The 13,194-nt window shown below is 41.8% G+C and overlaps 1 protein-coding gene across 7 annotated transcripts in view; it reads right to left on the bottom strand.

Moving 5' to 3' along the window:
• Nucleotides 1–13,194, bottom strand: part of ERICH3 (glutamate rich 3) — a 104,104-nt gene that overhangs the window by 66,474 nt on the left and 24,436 nt on the right. For 4 of the 7 annotated variants that reach the window (XM_074376235.1, XM_074376234.1, XM_074376236.1 and 1 more), the window contains exons 2-5: nt 8,509–8,602; nt 5,882–6,007; nt 2,151–2,222; nt 127–255 (exon numbers count right to left, since the gene is read on the bottom strand). In XM_074376235.1, the coding sequence (XP_074232336.1) occupies nt 127–255; nt 2,151–2,222; nt 5,882–6,007; nt 8,509–8,602 (421 nt within the window). The remainder of the gene's footprint in view (nt 1–126; nt 256–2,150; nt 2,223–5,881; nt 6,008–8,508; nt 8,603–13,194) is intronic. The other 3 variants (XM_074376237.1, XM_074376238.1, XM_074376240.1) reach the window with 1 other exon arrangement.

Here is a 13,194-nt window from a genome sequence, read left to right as displayed (position 1 = left end):
TTCATTCAGTAGGATGTGCGGGGTTATACAGCCACGTACCCAGAGAGCACACTTTCTGAGAGTAATAAGGAATCATAAGTTAATCAGTTGGCTTGGTGCCTCATCAGAGTGCTTAGTATGACTCACCGGTGTTACTGGGCCACAATGTCCTCCATCAACCAGAACACTATGGCCTTGGTTAGTCTTTGGGCCAACTGGGGGGCGGGGAGACAGGACTGGCCTGTTATTCTCTATAGTCCATCTCATGTGCTCTCCCTAAGAATAAGAAAGTGAATGAACAAATTGATGCAGAATTAGTCATGTGGGTTAAGTTAGTGCCCATCAAATAAGAGATGTTTTATGACTAAAGAAGTCCTTTCTCATTCTTTTCAAAAGTGTTCCTTTTGAAGTCCTTCTGAGGACTATCGCGGTAGTCGGGAGACGGTTCCACAGCTGTACTGGGTGTGGTGGTGAGAGGCAGGTCACAGAATAAGCTTTCTCCAAAGAAATAGCTGTGCTCAAATGCAGTGTATCCTTGGTTTTAGCAATAACAGTCATTAATCCACTTTAAGCAGATCACTATGAGAAGCACAACGTTCCTCACTACTCTGATCGGTAGAAACTCCCAGAACGTATTACTTTTCTGCCTTAAAAAATAATTACATAATGCCATTAGCACAGGGTTACATATTACATAAAGAGGACCTAAAATATAGGTCTTTCCCCAAGTGCAGTCATAAAGTGAAAACTGTTACAAGTTAAAACCGTACAGGGAGGAACTAGAGTGTCTCTCACGAACTTCTGCCAATGCCAAAACATGCCATGCACCTCGTGAGCGTGTCTGGCAGTCTGGTCGAGAGTGAACAGAGGACTACTTCAGGCCGTGCTGGTCACTCTTTACCTCCAGTAAACATTTTCTCCAACCACATACAGAGAAATTACAGAATCCGTAACTTAGCCCTTGATATAGGTCATTTCTGGCAAAGTTGACTTAACCACAAATCGCTACAAACCAACTTTCCTGATCTTGAGAAACAACCTGTCTTCTGTTATTAAACAACACTTTTATAACAAGAATATCTTTTGACCAAGATAAAATAGACAGATTTGAGTCTATCAGGCAAGAGGGAAAATTACTGTTTCCTATGGCAAGTTATTCTACAGAAGCTTTACGAATATTCATCAGTTTGTGAAATGTGTCTTAATCCCCGCACTTGTAATACGACACAAAATGAAGAACAACATTTGGGTTTGAATGGCTCAAGAAATTGAGTAAAACTGCCAACCTAAACTGAAACCTCTCAAACATGCCTAATTGAATCTCTCAGCTCTTGATTTAAATGTATACATCTCATAAGTTCACTGCAAAGAAGGAATATCAAATACAAAAGTAGAAAACGAGGGATTTTTAAATGCCTTCACAAAATGTCTAAATCTTATGCTTTCCTACCATATATTTTCAAGGGCCTTGATCACATGAAAATGTGCCATTGGATGGATAATTCTTAAAGTGCCGTGCTTTCCGTCACATTGGGAACATCACAGTCTATTTTTACCTTCTTATGACAAACAAATCTTTTGGCCTCTATCACAAATCAATCAAGAAAATACAAAAGCAAAATTTCAAACTTGAGAAGAATGTTTTCAGGTTTTTCTTGGAATGATCTGTGCCTCATACGATTTTTTTATGTTTTCTTTTTAACTGAAGCATAGTTGATTTACAATGTGTTAATTTTGATGTACAGCATGGTGATTCATTTATATATATTTATATATATATATATATATATATATATATATATATATATATATTCCTTTTCATATTCTTCTTCATTATAGGCCATTACAAGGTATTGAATATAGTCCTCATGTTATAAAGTATGTCCTTGTTTTTTATCTTTTTTATATATAGTAGTTAGTATCTACAAGTCCCGAACTCCCAATTTATCCCTCCACACCCCCTTAAATAATTTATCTCACACAGCAGCTCCTATTTTGTCATGATCTTCCATAACAGAGGTGGCCAAGATTTAAGCCTGGTGGAACGATCATTTGACCTCAGTTATGAGTTACCCCCAAATAAAGTGCCCCAAGGTACTCCAATGATAGTACCACTGGCCTTCAAAAGCATGAAATAATATTATGAAGTAGAAGTTATGTCAACTCCTTACCTTAAATCTCTGCATTCGCTCCTTCCTAGCTAAGGTCTCCAGCTTCTTCTTAATTTCAAGCTGATGGTAACGCTAAGCATACAGGAGGAAAGAATCATATCAGTTATAGCAAATAATTTTTAGAGGAAAATAATCCCACCAGCTAACTGGATTCTCAATTACCCCTCCTGTCGTTGAGATGGAGAAGAATCACCTGCATAAGTGTGCAAGTGGGGATATAAATTGGTACAACTCTTTGGAAAGCCAATTCCTAAAATACATTAGGCAGTTAAAAGTGTTCCTACTCTCTAACTGATAAATTTCATGTCTACACGTAGGGGAAAATCTGAATAATAAAAAAAAAATGTTTTATGCACAAAGATGCTGTCTGAAAGGTTTTATTTTCTCTCAAAGCAGAAATTCAGAAGCAATATAAACTTTCAAGAGAGTGGTGAAGTTTTTGGCATATCCATATAACAGAATAGAAAATAATTATTAAAATAAGATTCATAAAGCAGGGGAGGGTGTAGCTCAGTGGTAGCGTGTGTGCTTAGCATGCATGAGGTCCTGGGTTCAGTCCCAATACCTCCATTAAATAAACAAAAAAAAAAAACCAAAACTAATTCCCCTCCCCCCAAACAATAAATAAACAAATAAATAAATAAATACAAATTTAAAAATAAGATTCATAAAGATTGTGTTTCAAAAAGTGGAAAATGCAAGAGCTGCAGATAAAAGTAGGATGCAGCACAGAAATACAGCTGGTCAAGCTCACACCGTGTGCCTGTCCCTGTCCTGGGAAAGAGCTGTTTGTCCATCGTCTCTCCACAAACAAGTCCAATTGCTACACAGCCTCATTTTACAAATGAAGAAACCGAGGCAGAGGACCTGAACTGGCCCTAGGTCACACATCCGGTCAGCGGTGAAGCTGTAATTTGAATCTTGGTCTATCTGACACTAATTGCCTGTTAGGCTTTTTTTTTTTTTTTTTTTTTTTTTTTTTTTCAAAAACACCATGCTCCTCTCACAACGTAGCATGCTTTTATTAATGTATAAATATGAACAGGAGAGAGACTAAGATGGAGTGTGAGGATGTTAGCAGCAGTTATCTCTGAGGGGAGGGATGTGTGCTTATGGATGGTGATTTTCCTTTCTTATGGTTTCTTGTGATTCCCAAATTGTCAGTAATATATTCATTATAGAATTTTTAAATAAACCTCATGTAAAAATAATCTGCTCACAATCTGATTTGAAATCATTCAGATACATCTGAGAGTGTCTGACTGACGAGTCCTTTTAAAAAAGTGGGGTTTTTTCTCTGTGCTTGATCCCCTCCTACTGCCGCTGGGACCCTGCAGCCTCAATCATCAATCCTCTTCTTGAAACCTTTCTTCTCTCCCTCTTATCTCACCCACTTACCGCTGAACTTTATTAAATTCACTACCAACCATTTTCCATCTTCCATTTATTCTCCGCTCACTGCAGTCACCCACTCCCACCCCGACTTTACCATCTGAAACTAGTTTCCCCAAGGCCACTGATGTCTTCATCCTCTGGGTCAAATGTAATTTCTCTTTTTTTTTTTTTCACCCTAGTAGTCACCTTATTTAACCATTTGGCAGCTGGTGAGACCCTCCTGGCTCCCAGGACAACACTCTCTCGGGCACGTTTTTCCACCACTGGAAGGTTCTTTTCTAGCCCGTGTTGTTTTTCCTGATGGCCCATGAGGCACACACCACCAAACTAGAAGCCCTGGAGTTGCTCTGAGTGCCTCCTTTCCTCCTTGTGCAGTCAGTGTGGTCTCTCTCCCCAGATCTCTGCAGACAGCTGCATCTCCCCGGCATCTTTGACTGCGTTAGCCCACACCCTCTGGCAACAGCTTCCTAATTGACCTCCCACCTCCAATCTTTTCCAGCTCATTAATCCATCTTCCACATTTTTAGCAACATCATCTTTCTAAAACAGCTCTGCTCATTTATTTCACCCCCTGCTGAAAAAGGTTTCATCGCCTCATCACCTACACTCCAGACCTAGCTGGGAATTGAAGGCCGCCACAAACTGGGCCCCAACTTATTGGGGAGAGTCACTTCCTGCCACTCTTTCAACCAATGCCCAGTGCAGTCTGGCCGCAGCGAGCCTTCCTTTCCATCCACCATGTCCCTTCGCACCCTGCAGCCTCACACCTGCCATCTTCACTTTCTGGGACGCTCTGCTCGTGTTTTCCCGTGAGTCTCAGGCCAGGTTCAGTTCAAACAGCGGGACCTCTGTTCAGCTCCCCCTGACTCTCACAGGGGCAAGTCATCCTTCCCTTCTTTCTGAGCTCAGTCTGCTTGTTCCTCTCTTCTAGCATTTGATCACTTTCTTTAGCATTTTTTACAAAATTATATCTCACAGCTACATCACATAGCCCCATATTGGTACACTGTAAGCCTGCAATTAACATTTGTTTGCATGAATGAATACATGAATATTAATACAACAATATTAGTAAACAGCATCAGCAGAAACTAAATGTGAAATAAATGTGACAATTTAGAAATATTTTATTTTTAAATTATACTTATATATATTATATAAAATTATATATTACATATTAACATTTGTCTAAGATATTTACTCCAAACTTAGAATACATGAAGTCTTCTTTAAAAACAGCATATTTAACAGTTACAGTGTGGCAGGAATATGAAATTTTGGAAAACCAAAGTTCAAGGATCAAGACTAAAACAGAGCTTGGTGCCTATTAAGTTTGAAATTATGTACAGATTAATTTTACACACTACTATTTTTTTAACATTAGTTGTAAAATTCCAACTAGTTCTTTTATAAGCAGGTGAATTTGGGGTCACAAACAATGACTCCATGTAGTTTATGCACATAATATAAATCACAAAATGAATTTCTACATGAACAGATCATATACATCTGAAGTGAATGCAACACTTGCTCAGTTTAATAGTAGCATAATAATACGTATTTTCAGTGGCACTGCTATTACTGCTGGTTTACTGATGACTCTGTCGCTGTTCATAAATGTTTACTGCACCCACGGATCAACGGTTTTACAAGCCAAGATTTCTGATTTACTGCTACATGGTTAAGCCAAGAAGTGACGTGCTTTTTCACAGACTTTAAACGGTGTTGATGCTTGACTACAAGTTCCGTGGAGCAAGGCTAAAATGGTTCATCAAGTTAGCTAGCCTACTAAAAATGCCTTGTCAGACTTAAGAAACAAAAGTTGTTGGCGCTTGGTTAGTGAATGTATGCTGACCAATGTGGCCTAAAGTGGGAGGGACAGCAGATGTTTCAGTGCCTGTTCCTTGAGATTTAGCATAAGGCTGAGCTTCAGAGCCTTGAAAGAATAACAAATCTGAAAAAAAAAAATCATGGCAGTGGAATTACTGATATTTAAACAGATGCCACTTTTTTCTTAGCAAATGGAAATTTAGGTACAGATGGTGAGGGCTAGTATGTTTTAGAGTAGCCATTATGGATTAAAAATCTACATTTGTTAAATTAAATATCACAAAACATGAAATGATGTCCATGTTTCCCCCTAACTGGGATGTAGAAGGGCTTACTTAGTGTCTTGTCTCCTCACTACCTAGAGGAATATAATTTCTCAGGTCACCTTGTTCCATTCCTTTTTTAATAAAATATAGGAAGAAGTCCCCTGCTTCTGGGTACAGAAGGCATCACTAGTTATCATATTAGAAAGTGTCAACTGTAAAGCAAACAGTTAATACTTGTACCTCCAGATCAAGAACCTTATGGAAAATCGCCTGGGCCAAGCACTCCCGGATATATTTCTGGTGATCCCTCCTCATGATATTTAGTTTGTATTCCTTTTCAGAAAGTATTCTTCCACTTCTTGTGATCTGCCATGAATAAATAAAACATACACAGAAACACAAAGCCAAAAATGTACTATCAGTTACGCAAAAAGACAGGGAGACAAACAGTCGGTCAATCAGACAGACAGAGAACGCGGCAGTGTCTTTTAAGCCTAAGGGAGTCTAGTACTATGGTTGATAAGCTTTCACCTTTAATAAATATTTCATCAGGCAAAAAAAAAGAGAAAGGCTTTCTCATAGACCCATCATTGTGAAAACACACACAGGTGGTGCACTTGACGTTTAAAACAAGATTTTCATTAGAGTAACAATTCTCCCTTGATGGAACCCAGGTGTTCTTTTCATGTCTTTTTTTTTTTTTAACACATTTAGGAGGAAGGGGTGGGGGCTACCTTGAAACAATGAAATAGGAGCGGTGATCACAGGACTGATGATCTCACAGGAAATACTCTGAAGGGCAAAACATGTAAGCTACAGGCGCTCATCAGTTTGTTTTCAAAATAATTGGTTTCATTACTTTGTTTTCACACTGCTTTTCTTCTTCCACTCTCCAGCCCAGAATGTAATTTGATTTGTAGTGATGCAGGTATTTTCGGGTTATGCCGTGCTGCAGGTTTAAAGTATTTCGGTTTGGTTCCAAGTGCCATCATTAAAAGTCCCAGGAGTGGCAGTTTCTGATTTTTACTTACTTGTTTTTCTTTTCTTTTATTCCCTCCCTTGGGCATATCTGTTGTATTTTACTTTGTCTTCTTTAAGCAGAGGATGTTATCCTTCCTGGAGTGTTCATCTTCTTCCTTTCCACTTATTTAAACCCTGCTCTTCTTTTCGTATCTAATTCAAGTCCACATATTTCTTAATTTTGAGGACTAGTTTTTTAGCACGACTGTTGAGACATACTGGACTGTGGAGATCAGTTAGAGTTGTGCTACAAGTGACTGCTTCTTGATACTCTTTCTTTTATGAATGTATTTTCCGATGGAAGAAAAGGGTGTGGTTATAGAAAGTGTGCTTGGAATTACGAATAACTCAGTGACAGTCTTTGAGATGTGCTGTCCATGGGATATCACGTCCTGTCTATCCAACGGGGGAACATTTGTTGAGAACGCCCTGCACTGCCGCTCCCTTAGCAGTTAGCCTGTCATTGCCATCTCTCCTCTGGGAGCATCTAGTCGCCCCAACTAGACTGGAAGCTCCTATAGGGCAGAAGTTCTTAAACTTGAGCCACCACCTGAAGAATCACCTGGAAGGCAAGTTGAAACAGATTGATGGACCCCACCCCACATTTTCTGACTCAACAGATCGGGGGGGGGGGGGCTCTAGAATTTGCATTTTCTGACAAGTTCCCAGGTGGTGCTGAAAACCGCTGATGATTCGGGGACTCTGTATAAACCACTGCTCTAGAGAAAGGGCTGTGTCTTCCTAATTTGAGCTGCCAGGCTCATAATCAGTGTTCAGTGAATGCCAGTTCATGATGTTGATAAGTAAATACAAAGTCCATCCCATTTATGTATGAAGCTCACAGACCGTTATCTGAAGAAGTAGTGTTAATAGTAACCATGGTAATTACAACAACCATTTATTACACGTCTCTAATTGCCACAACCATCCTGAGGGCTGACTGTCATTGTCTTCATTTTACCATTTTGAGAAAGCTGGAGCTGAGAAAGTTAAGTAAGTGATTTGCTGAAGAGTCTGTCTGGTAAATGGCAGAGCCAGCTTTCAGCCAGGTCTGTCTGATAACAAAGCCCCAGGAGACAGAAAGCAAGCTCTCTGAGATCTACCCAGACAGAGTGCCAAGCACATAAACAACAATTAGAAATGCAATGCAGCTCCTTCCAACACCATGGCAACAACAGTTAAGGAAACCTACTGTGTTTGAGGAATTTAAACAGCTAAAATCAAAATCGTTAGTCACACTTTCTAAAACCACACCCCTTACTTCCAGTGGAAAACTATAGTGTTTTTAAAACGTTTTCACATTATAAACATTTGGAGAAACGAAAATTTTGTGGAAATGAAAGTTTTGGAGTGAATGAAAGACCCTAATGTATCAATAAACCATTACAGGAAATGAAAGAGTTTTTAAAAATTTAAGGGAAGAATTTGAACTGTTCATGTCTTTCACACCATATCCTGTGATTATTAAAAGCCATATTTTTCTTCCTGAAGACAGTGAAGTCCTCTCTGTCCTTAACTCCCTAACAGTTCCTGGTTTATACAATGTGTTCAATAAATACGTGTTGAATAAATGAATGAGTAAACAAATGAAATCAGCTGTTGGAAACTCATAGGGATTTTCCTCAATAATTTATAAGTTGCTTCAGCAGTCATTGTGACCTCTCTTCCTATCCTTGAAACACAGCCTCAAATAGATAAATCAGAGTTTTGGAAAGGAAGTAATTTTTCTAAGATGAGGGCAGGGAAAAGATGTCACTGATAAGCTCAAAGTGGAAACCAGAAAAGATAGGGAATTATCAGGCATAATGAAACAAGGGGGCAGGGAGAAAGTAAACCAAATCTCTTACCAGCCCTGATCTTAAGAGATGCCGCCTTATTCTTGTATTGTTAAAATATCCAGCCAGGTGTTTATCCGTAAGGCTATTATATGCTGCAAGTAATCTGGAACAGAAAAATGAAACCATTAAGGTTTTATGAAGTGTTGCTTGATAACCAAGGCAATTCTGGGCTCTCTCATCCCCAAACTGCATCATCACTCGCTCAGCCAGCCAGACATTCACGTGTGTGTTTAATAAACAGGTATTGAGCACCTACTGTTTTCTAGTTTTGATGCTGAGAACCGGGCGGCAGCCCTGCTGCTGTTTTATCCCACAGACAAGGATGGAAATCAGACATGAACAACGAAACTGGTTGTGAAAAATCCAGTAATAGAAATATGCGAAAACATCGTGGGGACATGGAGAAGGAGATAGCCAACCCTAGCTGTCAGGGAAGTCTTCACAGAGGAAGCCTGATGGAAGGAACAGCAGGGCCTCCTCGGCTCCCCGTCACACCCTAAATCCTAGGAACCCAAACTTCTTTGCACTCCCTTGCCTTATTCTCTCAGGTCTTCGGGACACAGGTGACAGTCCCTCCCGGGGGAAGGCTCTTCCCTCACCAGGTGTTAGCTAATGGAGGACACCTGTGACGCACAACCATCTCCTCCCAGGAAACCTTCCCTGATACACAGGCGGTGCTGCGTTCCCTGCCACTCCACCTCTGAGGCCTTGATGCATGTGTCCCGTCACGTAGTATGTTGTTATTCCTTAGCCTACTCTTGTGGGTTCACAAACCGGCCCCCATCTGTGGAGGGCAAGGGGAGAGTGAAGGAAGAGGCAGACCAGTCCAGATGGATAGGTGGCAGGCTTAACAAGCAAGGGAACTGACTTAGGAGGCTTGTCGTGGGCGGTTGCAAGACGAGTAGGTCTCCGCACCTGCCCGCCAGAATCTTAAAAGTTTACCTAAAGGCTTTAACTGGGTTCAGTCAGGTATGAGGTCCAGAAGGTCTCAACAACACGTTGCTCTCTCAAGTCTGCATCCTTGAAAACGGTTCCCCCTGTGAGAACGGGGTGGAGGGCAGAACTTTACATTGCAAGGACAGGGAAGGGGGCGAGGAGCTTCTGATTGTCTGGATGCAGCCTGGGGCACTCGCGGCCTTTGAATGCCCTCCCCCAATGCCTCTGCTGGACTTGAAGGCCGAGATAGCTCACTCTCGGTGTCCCTATTCGTGTTGTTTACCACGTACCTAAACAATGATGTGGTCAACACATGAAGACACAACTTTATCTGGGACTCATTCTTACCAGTGTAAATTTCTAAGTTTATTTTCAGCCGTTTAGAAGTGTTAACTTCCACATGTATATCAAGACAATTTCACTAATTCCACATCCGGAACCAAAAACACGTTCATTGATTACTGTTGATTTTTAGGGTCTTTCATTTTTAAGAGCAAAAAGAGGATACATTGGTTCCTTGGTTCCTTGGTATATTGTGGTCGATGGTCAATATGAGTCTATCAACAAAAGTTTGAACCTACTTTTTCTAAGTTTGAACCTAGCTTTTATTCATTACTACTATCTTACAAAAGCAGGTATAAATACACATGTACACGTATGTATAATGTATGCATGCATGTGCAACCCTCATATATACATGTACATAAAGGTGAGTGCATGTGCATAGACACAGACACAGAAAGACAGAGAGACAGAAGCAGAGAAAGAGAACATACAAGCCTAAACACAGACCTAACATTACGTTGTCCTAAAAAAAATCCACACCCCATTGCCTGCAACCAAGATTTATAATCTCTACATTTCTTTACTGAAGTATAGGCAGTTTACAACGTTGTGTCAATTTCTAGTGACAGCATAATGTTTCAGTCACACAAGTACATACGTATATTCCTTTCCATATTCTTTTTCATTATAGGTCACTACAAGATATTGACTATAGTTCCCTGTGCTCTGCAGTAGAAACTTGTTTATCTATTTTATACCTTTTTAACAGCAGCTGACCCTTCACTTATTCTGAGACCAGAGCAGAGACTCATATTATAGAATCAAGTAAATACCATTAGCAACGATTTTGTTTAGCTATTTGCACTGCTTTAATTACATGGAGATGGTATTGGTGACCTTTTCCTGTCTCTTTCCTCCTTAATGCCCATCTCAGGAGAGTTCCATGCTGTCAGTGGTGAGGAAGGTTTAATTTTGCCCACAAAAGAGACAAAAGCTGTTCTGAAGCCCAGAAGCCAAGGTGCCACAAGAGAGTTGCAGACACATGAACACTGCGGAAACCATTATTTTTGCTGGGTTTTCTTAAAAAGACAACCTGAGGGCTTCAGTAACGCACATACAAAACCAGCCTCGGATAATGCTTAGAAACCATCTTTTAAATGAACTGTCTTGGCGTCCTATAGTTCATCAAAGGTTTCCTGTCTCCAAAAGGTCAACGTTGTATCCCTTACCCTTTCTGAATCTCAGAGTACCTTTTAAGCAACTCATTTCAGAAAGGTGAGCAGGTGTCTCTCAGGCCTAACAATCATGATTCCACAGTTCACAGATTCTTAAGATAAATCATTAGACTGCTATCATATATAGCCTTCTGTCTTTTTTTCGGGCTCAAGTTTTAGAAAAATCAATAGTTTTGGAATAGTTACAAGGGCTAAAACCCTGATTAAATGTAGCAGGGTCAAAATGTCAGGATAACATGGACCTCCACTTCCCTGTTGACTGTAACACGTCCCGTTCTTTTAATTCAGACTTTGAAACTTTTTTAATATTTAGGTCCTTGTAACAAAGCTCAGCCAGCTCCGGCACCACCTCATTCTAGTTCTGCTCTCTCGGGCTCCTGCTGAATGAGCATGTATATGTAACACCTCTCCAGGCTTACAGACACGTGGAACAGACCCAGCTGAATTGAAATTTTTGCACACATTGGGTTTCTCACCTTGCCTCATTTAGGAGAATGAGGGTCCCTGGCTGGGATGCTGTTTGTAAAGCATCTTCTTCCATGACTACCATCACATGGCTGGCCTTGGCAGGACAGCTGAATAATGACCAGCGGGCTCCACCCCAGCTCATCATTTCTTTTTCAGACAATGCCTTAAACTTTTTAACTGAAACTTTAGATTAATGAATTGTTTTATAAGAAGAAACTAGACTAGAGTAAATTATATACAGATTTAGTAAAATGATCGTTATGGGTTGAATGTTTATTCCCTCCCAAAATTCATAGGCTGAAACCCTATCCCCCACTGGCAAGGTAGTTGGAGGTGGAGCCTTTGGGAGGTGATTACATCAGGCGAAAGGGATCAGCACCCTATAAGAGAGCCCCCAGAGAGCTCCAGTGTCCCTTCCACCATGTGAGGACACAGCAAGGAAATGGCTGTCTCTGAGCCAGGAAGGGGGTTCTCACCAGACACTGGGTCTGCTGGTGCCTTGACCTTGAACTGACCAGCCTCCAGAGCCGTAAGAAATAAAGTTCTGTGGGTTAAGCCACCTAGTCTGTGGCGTTCTGTTACAGCAGGCTGAAAAACTGAGTGAGACAGCAGCTAATGCAGACATCTCCACCGTATACATGTCCACGTCACCTCCTTCTGACCACCAAGCCTCCTCCACTGGGAGATGGTAGTGATCCTGTGTCTCAGCCACAACCACGGGCCGTCGCATCCTTTCTGCTCTGCAGCCTCCCTCTGCCTGTACTCAGTTACCAGAGCTTTACTGACCCGGCTCTTCTGATGTTTCTGCCTTTGTCCTCTCCTCTCACTGCCACTGTCTCTCCCCTCCACACACATTTCCTTCCTGCACTCAGCACAGCCCTGGGCCACAGATGAGGCCACCTCTCCCAGGCTTGGCATCATGCCGCACCTTCAGCACTCACTCCCTTTGTAAGGTGCTGTCTGCATCTGTGGTCAAAGCTGGACTTCCTGGTCATGCTGCCTCAGCCCTGTGATCCTCTCCTGCTCCCATCCATAAGATCAACAACTGCATTGGTCACAGCGACCCCAGGCCCTGTGCCCACATCACTCAAAAACCCGCTGTTCACACAAAGGCCCAGAAGTAACTGGTCAGACCAGTCTAACTCGTTGACTTCTTTACATGATGGACAAGACTGTTTACCTACCCACTGCTCACTGGGTGGAGAACAACCCACTTTCCAGCTCAGGGCACTGGGGAAAACGGTCCCCCAGGAAACAAAGCAGCCCTGTCTCTATGATGGTTCCTGTCTCCTCCACTCAGTCCACACCTCCCCCTCCTTGCCGAGCCTGAGCATCGAGGAGTAGCTGCTGAGTCACTGGGAGTGCCACCGTCCCAGCTACAGCCTTTCAGTGCTTGAGCCTTGAACCCCTGTCTCCCACTGTGCAGAGGATGTAAGCGGGGCTCTGAACTAGCAAGATCAATTCCTATCCATCCCTCCTTCCCCCGAAGAGACTCTGCCCCATGAGAACCCAGACTAAAAGGAAAGGCACTGTAATATTAATCACCAAACTTTACTGAGTACTGACTATTTTTAGGGCATTCAGTACGGCACCGGGGACCCGGAACAGCACAGACACTGCACTCAAGAGCCCCCAGTCCAGTGGGCAGGTGCGTGTGCACATACACTGTGTGTGTGTGTGTGTGCACTTGACTTCTTCCTGTGTCACAGGCTAATCCCCAGGGTCTGAGGGGCCCCATGTCAGACACTGTGCCCTCAGCTGGGGAAGGAAT

This window comes from Camelus bactrianus, chromosome 13, assembly GCF_048773025.1.
Source record: "Camelus bactrianus isolate YW-2024 breed Bactrian camel chromosome 13, ASM4877302v1, whole genome shotgun sequence".
Classification (NCBI taxonomy): Eukaryota; Metazoa; Chordata; class Mammalia; order Artiodactyla; family Camelidae; genus Camelus; species Camelus bactrianus.
The sequence above is the reverse complement of the archived record's forward strand: the minus strand, read 5'-3'. Positions and strand labels throughout refer to the sequence as shown.